At 54.7% G+C, this 13,662-nt stretch overlaps 2 protein-coding genes across 3 annotated transcripts; one reads left to right on the top strand and one right to left on the bottom strand.

Annotated features, from left to right (window-relative positions):
* Positions 1-3,971, top strand: fzd5 (frizzled class receptor 5). Its single transcript, XM_084451798.1, has one exon. It carries the CDS (start codon positions 868-870, stop codon positions 2,647-2,649), a length of 1,782 nt encoding a protein of 593 aa, XP_084307924.1. The 5' UTR covers positions 1-867; the 3' UTR covers positions 2,650-3,971.
* Positions 3,972-4,209: 238 nt separating this feature from the next.
* ccnyl1 (cyclin Y-like 1) lies at positions 4,210-13,484 on the bottom strand. Of its 2 annotated transcripts, XM_084451802.1 has the most exons (10): positions 12,519-13,484; positions 10,443-10,517; positions 10,290-10,333; positions 9,679-9,779; positions 9,422-9,457; positions 9,178-9,229; positions 8,179-8,298; positions 7,109-7,275; positions 5,016-5,178; positions 4,210-4,837 (listed from the first exon to the last, which is right to left on the bottom strand). In XM_084451802.1, the coding sequence occupies exons 1-10, from the start codon at positions 12,670-12,672 to the stop codon at positions 4,721-4,723; spliced, it is 1,029 nt and encodes a 342-aa protein (XP_084307928.1). In that variant the 5' UTR covers positions 12,673-13,484; the 3' UTR covers positions 4,210-4,720. The 2 variants fall into 2 exon arrangements, with proteins under 2 accessions (XP_084307928.1, XP_084307929.1); XM_084451803.1 differs by lacking the exon at positions 9,422-9,457.
* Positions 13,485-13,662: the final 178 nt, after the last annotated feature.

Genomic DNA, 13,662 nt, shown 5'->3' with positions numbered 1-13,662 from the left:
CACGGCTCAGCGATACCTACTGATACCTACGGCGGGCAAGTTCCAGAAACAAGTGTATGAAGTTCGGTTTTGGAATCGGCCCGGCGGTATCCAAGTGACACATTACGCCGTGCAAGAACGCAACGCGTCCCCCAAACTTTGGAGAGAGAAGAGGACGCGGAGGTTGACCTGTTTTAAGCTCCACGACGCTGCCAGTTCATACTACCAGAGAAGAGATACAGCAAGTGGATTCTACTTCTGATTATTCCACCTGCATGGGTTTCTAACTGAAACTATTGACGCATTGGTGGGACCTCTGTATCGAACTATTATCCCCTTATAGTTTTCTTGTCTTATTAGTTTAGATACACCTTTTTTTTACTTTCTCATCAACCCCGAAATACAAGCGACATCACCTGTCACGCGGAATAACTGTTGGAATAGGCAATTGTGACCAGTAAAATGTTACAGTCGTTAAATGTATTGGCTCGTGACCGAGATGCAGAGGAAGGAAATTAACTTTCAACTCAATAAACAGTAAAGTTGGTGAATGATTTACTCTTCAACCCCTTTAGAAAGTCGGCTGGGAGCTTTGGAGACCTTCACACAGTGTCCCGTCTACTCATTTACAACCAAACTGAAGCCCTGTTATTCCTCGGGACCTCTGCATTTTATAGTCATGCTTCATTGGTAAGGTGCTCGCGGTCTGGAATGGAACTTGCCTGTGATTTATAGAACGGGACTGTGGACATGCTGCTGGAGCCATTAACCTCTCCTTTTGGGATTTGATATTTCCGAGATGCAGTCATAAATTAAGAGGAAGGTCCGAGCTGAGAAAATACTCAGAAGTCCACACAATTCCTGTCATTTTTCTACCTGCACTCACGCATGGCGACCGCGGCGAAGCCCCCGCTGAGTTGGCTGCTCGCGCTGCTGCTCGTCCAGCTGCCAGGGCTCGCGCGCGGCGCCTCCAAGGACATCGCGTGCGAGCCCATCACGGTGCCCATGTGCAAGGGCATCGGCTACAACTTCACCTACATGCCCAACCAGTTCAACCACGACACCCAGGAGGAGGTGGGCCTGGAGGTGCACCAGTTCTGGCCCCTGGTCCGGATCCGCTGCTCTCCGGACCTGCTGTTCTTCCTGTGCAGCATGTACACCCCCATCTGCCTGGCGGACTACAAGAAGCCGCTGCCCCCCTGCCGGTCTGTGTGCGAGCGCGCCAAGCGCGGCTGCTCCCCGCTGATGAGCCAGTACGGCTTCGAGTGGCCGGAGCGGATGGGCTGCGAGCAGCTCCCCCTGCTGGGCGAGGAGACCCTGTGCATGGACCCCAACAGCAGCGAGACCACCACCGCCTCCCCGGCCTTCCCCAAGCCCACCCCCAAGAGCGGCGGCGGCGGCGGCCATCGTCCCCGGCGCCCGCCGCCCCCCAAATCCGCCTCCCCGCAGGAGTGCGACCGCGAGTGCCGCTGCCGCGAGCCCCTGGTGCCCGTCCGGCGGGAGGCTCACCCTCTCCGCGACCGCGTGGCCACCGGGCCGCTGCCCAACTGCGCCCTGCCCTGCCACCAGCCCTACTTCTCCCAGGAGGAGCACGCCTTCACCGCCTTCTGGGTGGGGCTCTGGTCGGTGCTCTGCTTCTTCTCCACGCTCACCACCGTCGCCACCTTCCTCATCGACATGGAGCGCTTCAAATACCCCGAGAGGCCCATCATCTTCCTCGCCGCCTGCTACCTCTTCGTCTCGCTGGGCTACATCATCCGGCTGGTGGCGGGCCACGAGAGGGTGGCGTGCGGCGGGGGTGGCGGCGTGGAACAGCAGCACATCCTGTACGACACAACGGGCCCCGCCCTCTGCACCCTGGTCTTCCTGCTGGTCTACTTCTTCGGCATGGCGTCGTCCATCTGGTGGGTGGTGCTCTCGCTCACCTGGTTCCTGGCGGCGGGGATGAAGTGGGGCAGTGAGGCCATCGCCGGCTACTCGCAGTACTTCCACCTGGCCGCCTGGCTCGTCCCCAGCGTCAAGACCGTGGTGGTGCTGGCGCTCAGCGCCGTGGACGGCGACCCCGTGGCGGGCATCTGCTACGTGGGCAACCAGAGCCTGGAGAGCCTGCGCGGGCTGGTTCTGGCGCCGCTTGTGGTCTACCTCTTCACCGGCTCGCTCTTCCTCCTCGCCGGCTTCGTGTCGTTGTTTCGAATCCGTAGCATCATCAAGCAGGGCGGGACCAAGACGGACAAGCTGGAGCGGCTGATGATCCGGATCGGCCTGTTCACGGTTCTGTACACGGTGCCGGCGACCATCGTGGTGGCGTGCCTGGTGTACGAGCAGCACTACCGGCCGGGTTGGGAGCACGCCCTGGCGTGCGCCTGCCCGGCGGAGCGCCAGCGCCTGGGGCCGGACTACGCCGTGTTCATGCTCAAGTACTTCATGTGCCTGGTGGTGGGCATCACCTCGGGCGTGTGGATCTGGTCGGGGAAGACGCTGGAGTCGTGGCGGCGATTCGCGGCCCGCTGCTGCCCCTGCTGGGCGCACAAGACGGCGGCTGCCGCCGGCGTGCCCCCCTCCTCCTCCTCCGTGTACGGCGAGGTCGCCACCGCGCTGACCGCCCACCACGCCGGCGTCGCGCTCCCGCCGGGCTCCTACCACAAACCGGCCCCGCCCTCGCACATATGATCCGCCCCCCCGGAGGGATGTCCCGAGAGTCGGCGTGGGTGGGTGGGTCCGCCCCCCCACGCCATCTTCTGAGTGAGTCTCGGTCTCACCCAGACATGACGGATGGACGAGGGCGATCGAACGCACACACACACACACACACACACACACTCCCTGTAGGAAAGAGGAAGAGACCCTGGAGAGAGCTCAGCCAGAAGGCTGTCGCTGGGAGGAACGCCGATCAACCTACCTGCCTCAGCAAACGCTCATCTCAGAACACACTCTGACTCATGTTTCACTGACAGAATATGAGCGGGAGAGACCACAGGGTGCTGAGATCCGATGGGGAACTCTGAGATACACCTGATACTTTGATAGAAGAGCTACAGTGACTTCCTGTCAGGGACTGTACTTCCTGCCTGTCTGGGCCTCTGTGGAGATAAACTGTATTTATTCCTGTGTGTGTGTGTGTGTTTATATGTGCTATAGAAGATCATGTATGGTTCGAGCCAGTCCCCGATGCCGCGCCATCAGCTAAGGTTTAGCTGGAAACGAGGACTAGGTCTCCAGTACAGTAAGGGAAAACTCAACTATCTCTTCTTTCCTATTCCCCAACAATAGCACAGTTGTGTTGTGTGTGTTATGTGTGGTGTGTATGGATATATTTGTATGCCGCTGAGACACGCCCAGTGTCTCAGGACTGAAGAGTTGCTGGCCCGAGCGCACCTGGTTACTTCTAGTGACTCATAGTAGCCTGATCTGTGCCACTGTGCTTTTACTCCCCCTGGTGGTGGACGCTTGAACTGTTCTCACCGTCCCAGCCTAAGACTTTCATATCTGCAGCGCTGGAGTCAAACAGAAGAAATATTACCGTAAAATGTACCCGTTTTCTCTAATTCCTTAGACATTTCACAAACATTAACACACGAGACACATTTGATTCATTCCATATAATGTTGTGATGTCGCTGGTTTATGAAAAGGGAAAAACGTCTGTGAAGATTTCCAGAACATAGGGATGTAATGTCAACAGTCCATTCATAGAGATATGTAGAGGTAGAGAGATTAGGGACTTAAAACTATAACCTCTCCTCTTCACTGTGGTCTTACCAGTACTGTTCTAATCCAATTTTTCTGAACCACAGACCCTTCTTGAAGGATGTATAAATTGGTCCAGAGAGCTTTTATATTTAATTTATTGACCCGTTGACGTCGACATATAGTGTTCTTGTAGAGTGTGTGTTCTACTCGTTTGTAAATCTGGTTTGAGACATTCTGAACATGAGTCTGGACTGCAACTGTGTGTATTTATGTAATTCCTGGTGAACATTAAATGTCAAATCCATGGCAGAGATTTTACATAAAGATTCTTCTAGATATTTATGAAAATGCTTTTTTCTTCTCTCTGACTGGTTGAGCATTTTCATTTGTCAATTTACAACAACACTTTTTTGTTACATGATTAGTGTTTATTTAAAATACTCCATATGCAAATGATTTCAATTTAAAAACAGACAAATTTCACAGCTATTAGCCTACATAGTAAGCAAAAAAACACAAAAATAAACAAAAAAACGTATTTTTCTATGTAGTTTTAGTTCCTCTGCTCTGAGGTGGGGGCTGGGTCCTGGTTCTGGGACGTGGGTCTGGGGCGTGGGTCTGGGGCGTGGGTCTGGGACGTGGGTCTGGGTCTAAGGTTGAGGTTGGGGCATGGGTCTGGGTTTGGGGCTAGGTCTAAGGGTGAGGCATGGGTCTGGGACATGGGTCTGGGACATGGGTCTGGGTCTAAGGTTGAGGTTGGGGTTGAGGCTGGGTTGGGGTTGAGGCTGGGTTGGGGTTGAGGCTGGGTTGGGGTTGAGGCTGGGTTGGGGTTGAGGCTGGGGGGGTGAGGAGGTAGGCTTGCTGCCCACTAACAGGAAGGTTTGGAGAGGAGGGTCATGGTAGTCAGGTTCATAGATCAGAACGTGCTAGTGTGACTAGAGCTCATCATCTGGCTTCAGCACATACTGGTCCGGGGGGGGTTATGAGAGTCAGGTCTCCAGGTTTGGATGCTGATTGGTTGGGCTGCAGAGGTCAGAGGTTGTCGGGCGGGCCTATGAGAGCACGGCGTTGGAGCGTCGAATGCCCACCAGGTTGTCAGCGCTGAAGGACCTTCTCATGGAGGCCCGGCTGAGGTCCTTGTACTTGTCCTCACACAGTCGGGAGATGGCCTGGAGACACGGGGACACGCCCACACAATCACCATCATCCCTAGAACAGCACTACGCTGGCTTAACTTCACATGTATGTTCTACCAGTGTTTCTCTGCTACCCAAGGCCCCGCCCCCCCCTCCCACACACACGCACACGCGCGCACACACACACACACGCACACACACACACACACACCTCTAGTTTCTGGGCGCGCTCGTTGCTCAGTGGCTCCAGGGGGAAGCTCAGGTTGTTGGCGTCGGCCAGCGAGCGCAGGTCGAAGTAGTACTTGGCGTAGACGCTGGCCGGGACGTTGATGTTGAACTGGAGCAGCTCCAGGAACTGTCTCTCCATCTCGTTCCTGAGGGAGGGAGAGAGGGAGGGAGGGAGAGAGAGAGAGAGAGGGACAGAGAGGGAGAGAGGGAGGGGACAGAGGGTTAAGAGAAGAGAGACTTGAATGTGGTTCCCAGTCTGAGCGTGCAGCCCAGCCTGACAGGGTTGAGTCTAATGAAGAGACCAACGAGGAAAACCCCTCCTACCGTCCCCAGGGAAGAACAGGACGACCACTTACCATCACAGGGGCCATGCTGGCTCTCTCTCTCTCTCTCACACGCGCACGCACACGCGCACACGCTCACGCGCGCGCGCACACACACACACACACACACACACACACACACACACACACGCACACACACGCTCACGCGCACAAACACACACACACACACACACACACACACACACACACACACACACAGAGCAGCGAGCACCTGTGGGAATATCACTGCTCTCCAGATCACTGATAACTCCTCCCCATCCTCCTCCTCCTCTCAGCCCCTCACCCTCCTCCTCCTCCTCCTCCCCCCAGCCCCTCTCCATCCTCCTCCTCCTCCCAGCCCCTCCCCCTCCTCCCCCCAGCCCCTCTCCATCCTCATCCTCCTCCTCCCAGCCCCTCACCCTCCTCCTCCTCCTCCCAGCCCCTCACCTGCTCCTCCTCCCCCCAGCCCCTCTCCATCCTCATCCTCCTCCTCCCAGCCCCTCACCCTCCTCCTCCTCCCCCCAGCCCCTCCTCATCCTCCTCCTCCTCCCCCCAGCCCCTCTCCATCCTCCTCCTCCTCCCAGCCCCTCACCCTCCTCCTCCTCCCCCCAGCCCCTCACCCTCCTCCTCCTCCTCCCAGCCCCTCACCCTCCTCCTCCTCCCCCCAGCCCCTCTCCATCCTCATCCTCCTCTCAGCCCCTCCTCATCCTCCTCCTCCTCCCCCCAGCCCCTCTCCATCCTCATCCTCCTCTCAGCCCCTCTCCATCCTCCTCCTCTCAGCCCCTCTCCATCCTCCTCCTCCTCCCAGCCCCTCACCCTCCTCCTCCTCCTCCTCCTCTCAGCCCCTCTCCATCCTCATCCTCCTCTCAGCCCCTCTCCATCCTCCTCCTCCTCCCAGCCCCTCACCCTCCTCCTCCTCCTCCTCTCAGCCCCTCTCCATCCTCATCCTCCTCCTCATCCTCCTCCTCCCAGCCCGTTGTCACCACGGAGACAGCATCCAGGAGGTTTTGTAGGAGAGGAGACGTGAGAGGGAGGGGGGGGGGGGCTCAAGGATGGGTTGTGGGTGGTGGGGGGGGGGGGGGGTCTGGTCTCCCAGGGCAACTAATGGAGCAGGCGAGAGCTGGGGCTATTATGTGGGAGTGACGAGAGCCCCCCCCCCCCCCCCCTCAACATCCCCTGCCCCCCCAACGCCAGACCCAGCTCACAAAGAGCACTTCAATAGATGGATGAAAATAGACATGAGACAGAGAGGGCTGCGTGGAGAGAGTAACACGGATCACACACACGCACGCACGCACGCAGACAGACACACACACACACACACACACACAAACACAGACCAAACACAAACACACGCACACATGCAGACAAACACACACACGCAGACAAACACACACACACACACACACACCAAAGCCCACTTGTCTCAGCCCGTCGTATAACATAGACAGCCAGCCATTCCAGCCGCTGACAGAAAGAGGAGAGGAGAGGAGAAGAAGAGAGGAGGAGAGAGGAGGAGAGAGGAGAAGAGAGAAGAAGAGAGGAGGAGAGAGGAGAAGAGAGGAGCAGAAGAGGGAGGGAGGAGAGCCGAGAAGAGAGGAGAGCTGAGGAGGGGATAAGAGATGAGATGATATGGATCTAACACCACGCAACAAAACAAACGGTGCCTCCATATCCTGTGTGTGTGTGTGTGTGTGTGTGTGTGTGTGTGTGTGTGTGTGCGCGCGCGCGTGTGTCTCCAGTGTCCACCTACATGTCCTCCACGGTGATGTCCTTGAGGATCTGGCAGTAGTCGACGTTCCACACCGCCTGGTCGTCCCACACCTTGGAGGCCAGCAGGATGGCGCCCAGGACGATGCGCTTCCAGTTGGCCGGACAGATGTCCATCTCAGCGTAGGTCAGCAAGCGCTCCAGGTACACCTGGGTCAGAGGTCAGACAGATACTAGGATAATAAACCTGGATAGGGGTCAGGGTCCACTCCACACAGAGGACTGGTTCAGATCACTAGCCTGGCGATGCACTGTCCTCAGATTTGTGTGACTGTGCCGCCCTCTGGTGGCCGCTCTTAGAAACATCTGCTCTGACTGCTACATTGAGAGTGTCGACATCGGCTGTTGTTGCTCTGACTGCAGACTAAATAAATACAGAGAGCGAGCGAGCGAGCAGCCACATGGGTCCAACACTTCCCTGAGCCAGAACAATCAGACAAAAACAACAACAACAACAACAACCACCACCACAACAACCACCACCACAACAACAGACGATATCCTGGAAAGCCACACCTGCCCCCCTGACTTTGCTGAGCAAAGTCCCTAAAGGGGGTCAAGCGTGTGGCACAGACCCTCTCCATGCACACGCTGAAGGCCGACATTCGCACATCAACACAAGTTCTGACGAACGTCTTCTTAAACATGTGGAACGCGACACCATCCAAATGACTTATGGTCAAAATCTCCCAGACAGACGACGCCAAGAACCGCGACGACTGGCGAGGAATCGCCCTTCTATCTATTCCAAGCGAGGTGTTCTGCAGTCCTTCTCCACAGGGTGGAGACGGCCACTGACACCAGGCTTAGACAGGAGCCAGCAAGCTTCAGGGAGGGAAGAGGATCTTTGGGCCAGATCATCGCACTGCGAAACATCCTAGAGCAGTGCTTAGAATGGATCGCACCCCTCTACGTCAACTTTGTAGATTAAGACTTCAAGAAGGCCTTTGACAGTGTTCACCGAAACACTCTCTGGAAGACACTGCACTCTTAAGGAATTCCCACAGAGATGGTTCATATCATAAAAACATTCTGTGACCGTCTATGACTCACCAACGTGACGATGGCACACTCGGCGGTGAGCTGTGCGGCGCTGAACAGCGTCCGGACGAATCGGTAGATGAGTTTGTGTTCGGGGTCCGTCCGCGAGTAGTCGTCAGGAATCTGCTCTCTCTACCGGGAGAAACACGCCGTTAAAACATTGAGCTTCTGCAGAGACATCTTCTAGAAACAGCACCTTTAAAACATTGAGCTTCTGCAGAGACATCTTCTAGGAACAGCACCTTTAAAACATCAAGCTTCTACAAAGACATCTTCTAGAAACAGCACCTTTAAAACATCGAGCTTCTACAAAGACATCTTCTAGAAACAGCACCTTTAAAACATCAAGCTTCTACAAAGACATCTTCTAGAAACAGCACCTTTAAAACAGCAAGCTTCTACAAAGACATCTTCTAGAAACAGCACCTTTAAAACATCGAGCTTCTACAAAGACATCTTCTAGAAACAGCACCTTTAAAACATCAAGCTTCTACAAAGACATCTTCTAGAAACAGCACATTTAAAACATTGAGCTTCTGCAGAGACATCTTCTAGAAACAGCACCTTTAAAACATCAAGCTTCTACAAAGACATCTTCTAGAAACAGCACATTTAAAACATTGAGCTTCTGCAGAGACATCTTCTAGAAACAGCACATTTAAAACAGCAAGCTTCTGCAGACTGGCTTACTGACTGACTGGCCTTGGAGTCTAGCTGGCTGCTTGGCTTCAGGCCAGGTATTGATTGAGACCCTGGCTGATAGTATATGTGCTGCAGAACTGGGTTGTGATGTGAACGTATATGTAGGCTGCTGTTATCCGTGGCTACATGACAACCTGTACCAAGCCTATCCACTTCCTGTACACCCCAGAGCATTATGGGGTCTATAGTTCAAATCCAATATGGAATATCTGTCCTGCTATAAGAGGGACTACAGGATCTCACAGCAGAGTGATGAATCGGGTAGGACCGCCATAGCTCAGCCCATCCCTACGGAGCTGTTCCACTCACCGATAAGGGGTGCATCTTCTCATCGAAGATGTCCAGCGACCTGTCCGAGTCCCTGGAAGAGACGGAGCAGAGTCAGAAACCCCCACAGCGACCCACGCAGACGATCCCAACACACCCCTTCTTCTACACGGAGGCCAGTAGCCAGGCTAACCCCCCTCGTCTGGCATGCACTGGTACCCCGAACAAACAATCCTTCATGTGGCGATAGAAGGAGATATTGAAAAAAGGCAAGAGTTCCACGTACCTGTTTTTAATGTGGTAGTATATTGCTAGTGTGACACTGCAGGAGGAGGGAGGGAGCGAGAGGGGGGGACATTTCTAAATACAACTTCATTTCAGCATTACTGCTTTACAGATAAGACAGCACTTCCAAGTTGTACGGGTAGACTAGGCTGACATTCTGTGGAGTGTGTGTGTGTGAGTGTGTGTGTGTGTGTGTGTGTGTGTGTGTGTGTGTGTGTGTGTGTGTGTGTAGAGGGCCGTAGGTACAACTATACTCACCATTTTATTGTGCTTTTCAGGTTAGGTTGGCTGACAGTGCTGTCGTCTATGAAGATGGTGGAGCAGGAGCTGTACTTCTTACACAGAGGACCAGGGGAGACCTGACCATGGAGGGAGAGGGATGGAGAGAGAGGGAGGGAGAGAGAGAGGGAGGGAGGGAGGGAGGGAGGGAGGGAGGGAGGGAGAGAGGGAGAGAGAGGGAGAGAGAGGGAGGGAGAAAGGGAGAGACAGGGAGAGATAGGGAGAGAGAGAAGCAGGGAGATAGAGGGAGGGAGGGAGGGAGAGAGAGAGGGAGAGATAGAGAGAGGGAAAGAGAGGGAGGGAGAGAGAGAGGGAGGGAGAGAGAGAAACAGGGAGAGATAGAGACAGGGAGAGGGAGGCAGAGAGAGGCAGGGAGAGAGAGATGGAGGGAGAGGAGGAGAGATATTAGAATAATAACTAGGAGGTCCAGCTGTGTATGTGTTCCTAACAGCCTGGTCGTCAGCCTACAGCTGTCGTGTCGGTGACCACTGACACCCTCAGCCAAGAGCAGTGTCTCGTCTTAAGGGCCGGTGACAGGGACAGGTGTCCCTGAAGCCCCCAGAGACCAGTCTGTCCATTCAGACACTCACATGGCTGACGTGGTTGATGTGGTTGCTTTTCCTCTTGTCTCTCACTGAAACACACAAGACAGGCCATGTCACACACACACACACACTGGAGGTAGCATTACTCAGTGTGTGTGTTGAATTAGCTCAACCAGGTGTAATGGTGTGATTACTCACCGTCTGTCTGAGACTTGCTGAGGAAGATGGTGCTGGCCTGGGCGTTGTCTGACGGGTTGGACTCCAGTGCCAGCTCTGAAACACACACACGCACACGCACACACACACGCACACACTTAGTAAGGCTAGTGGCAGACCATGTTTTACAGACCAAGGCCTCCAGCTTCTTCTCCTCAGCTGCTGACCCTTCATCTGACCCCTCAACTGATCCCTCATTCAGACGTCCACCGCTCCCAGACATCAGACAGGGGGCGCTATTGAGGATGTTTAAACAGCATGCAAGGCTACTCATCATCACATGAGAGCTGTTCCGAACCACCTCTGCTACACAATGTAGAGTCAGTGATAGATTTAAACCTTCGGGAAGATTTAAGCCTTCTAATATCTGGGTTATATCACCATGGTAACCCATGGAGATGTCTCTCTGATGAGCAAGAGCGCCTCCTATTCTGAAACAGGAAGAGGGCGGGTTGGGCTTCCTGGTAAGTGGGGGTGGGGTGACAATGAGGTCTTTGTTTGCGAGTCTCATTGGAAAACAGAACGCCCACGCTCCCTATGCCCCGCCCACACTGGCATGCTGACGACCAGGTGGGCGGGACATGAGGAGCCAGCTATGCCATGTCATGCCAGGGAACACTGTACTCACTCACTCACAGCATCAACTCTTAAGCCAAGAGGAGGCTCCGCCCACACATGCTCCGATAGCTACACACAGAAAAACAGATGGGTAGATAAGACACAATCAAGGATAAAATACCCACTCCTCTCTCTCTTCCACCAGCCTCCCTCCATCAATCACTCCCTCTCTCCCTGGGGAGGAGGAGGGGGGGGGGGCATCTGTGGCTGCCCATCATGGCATTTCTATCTGCTGCAGTGTAACAGCTGCCACAGAGCGCCCGGGCAGTGCCATTGTGGGGTGCCAGCCAGGCTGGCACAGCTCTCCACACCCCAGAGACAGGACAGCCCCCCCCCCCCCCCCCCCCTACTGGAAGAGTTCAGCATCCTAGCAGCAGCTAGACAACCCCCCCCCCCCCCCCCCCCGCCCACCAGGTGCGGAGGTGAGCTCCCCCCCACAGAGTCTCTGCCAGTCTGCATACACCCACGCACTGCCTGACGGAGGCGGAGTCCAGTTGGTGGCCGGTTAGTGATTTCGGCAGGGCAAAGGTAGGTTTCGAATTCGACGACATAGAGGACTATGCTGCCCGTCTCCCAGCTGGTCCTGGACCTGCGTGGTGAGAAGCCGCCTGTATGAGGGGACACTGACTTGGACGTCTAGCTCTGACCCAGGGTCAGCCTTCCAGCAGCTGCTCCTCGGGGCCGTTCCTCGCTCCTTTTCTTTTGGTTTTGTTGTTGTTTTCTCTGGCAACGTAAACATATGTTTCCCACATCAACAAAGCCCCTTTAAATTGGACTGAGAGATGAGAGGCGGGGGAGAGAGAGATAGAGATGCAGCTGTTCTATAGTATTCACATCCCCAGGATGCCAGAAATAGCTGGGAGATTCTCGGGGCTCTCACAGCCATTCCACTAACCAGCCCCACCCCCCCCCCACACACTTCTGTCAGGGCACAGCTTGGGGAGCTGTGTGTGTGTGTGTGGGGGGGGGGGGGCAGCCCTGCCCAGTTCTTAGGAATGTCCTTATCAGTGTCATCGCGGGGGATGAGGGCCACTGAGGGGCGGGGCAGGGTCAAACACCTAGCCCACAGTGTGGTGTGGCCTGGGTCTCGTCTAGGAGCACAGAGAGAGGGCTATGGGCCATGGAGCGCATCTTAAAGGTTTGGGTCTGGTTTACTCAGGGGGGGGGGGGGGCTGAGCCCCAGGCTCTAAATCAACAGCAGTTAAAAAGCTGTAAACCCCTGACATCCAACCCATGCTGGGGTCGGACTTTCACAGCCTCATCTGGACTGTTGCTGAAACATGGGAGGACTAGGTAGACAGGTAGAAGGGACAAGGGCAATCAGGTAGGATGAGAGGGGCAGAGGGATATCTGATCTCCCGGAGGTGTTTTTAAGCCAAAACGCCCTGTTTGGAGGCGTAACCTTACATTCTTACAGAATCTGTAGTCTATCATACCTACCATCGGGCACCTCTCTGTCGCTGATGTGTTGCAGGTACGGGCCGGTGTCGTCACTCACGTCCGTGCTGATCTGGTAGTCTTCCAGGCGCTCCTGTGTCCTCGGTAACTTTGGACTCCCCGCCGGAGAGGCGCAGCATGATAGTGTGTTCCCCATCACAAACAAGGGTTATCCTCACAAATACCTTAACGTCCGGAGTAGTGCAAAAATCCTTCAATAAAAAACAACGCTTGCTTAGCTACAACACAACCATTTGCCAAGTACGAGTCTCTGATTTGAGTCTTTTTGCTAAGACAAACACCCTTAACTATCCATGCAAGTTAATCGCTGTTGACCACCAATTCCTAGACAGTACATTCCTGCCCGTTTGAGGGTGTGCTCGCCTAGTGTGGTCACGGAGAAACGGCTCGTCTGTGGAAGCCGCAGCGAGAGAAGACGCCGTTTAAAGCCGCACAACCCAAGTGGTTGCTAATACATTCAACATTCCTTGGCAATGCACAGTTGAGCTGGAGCACTAGCTCGCTAGCAGCTGCAACTAGCTAGCACTACTGCTAGCCAATGCTGCAAGGTAATTTACAATGTCTGTATGCTAAGCTAACCTTAGCCGGTCCTTTGAACTTTGTTACCCAGTGTCCATCGATTTATTTGATACTGGCGGCTGTTAAAACAAAAAATAAAACGCTAGACCCCGTGAACAGTTCCAGCACCGGGTCCCCCGACCGCACGTCCCAAGGATTCCAACAGTCCGAAGAGGATTCCCCGGTCCCTGGTCGACCCGTCGGGATCACACACCCACTCAACCCCGAGGCCTCAAGAGCCTCGGACAACCGTAGCTGCCTTCTTGGTCAACACATCAAAGTCCAGGGCCATCAAATCATTTCTGCTTAGCCAGTCGGGTTGAGTCTTCTCGAAGTTCATCTTCGACTCCAACTCAAGACCCTTCGTTAACCCCGCCACTCCTCCAAATGTGCGGTCCGCTCCCCGCCACCACCGCCATCTGTTCCGACCCCGCCGCTACTACCTGGCACTCTCAGACCTGCCCATCCCGGAGTTCCATTCATTACTATTGGGTGTGTAATCAAAACAAAGAAAATATATGAAGTCGCTATTGGGTTAATTGCTTGTCAGTAGAAACACATTCTGACC

The sequence above is a fragment of the Borostomias antarcticus genome, assembly GCF_949987555.1.
Source record: "Borostomias antarcticus genome assembly, chromosome: 17".
In the NCBI taxonomy this organism is placed as follows: domain Eukaryota; kingdom Metazoa; phylum Chordata; class Actinopteri; order Stomiiformes; family Stomiidae; genus Borostomias; species Borostomias antarcticus.
This window is presented reverse-complemented; position numbering and strand designations above follow the sequence as displayed.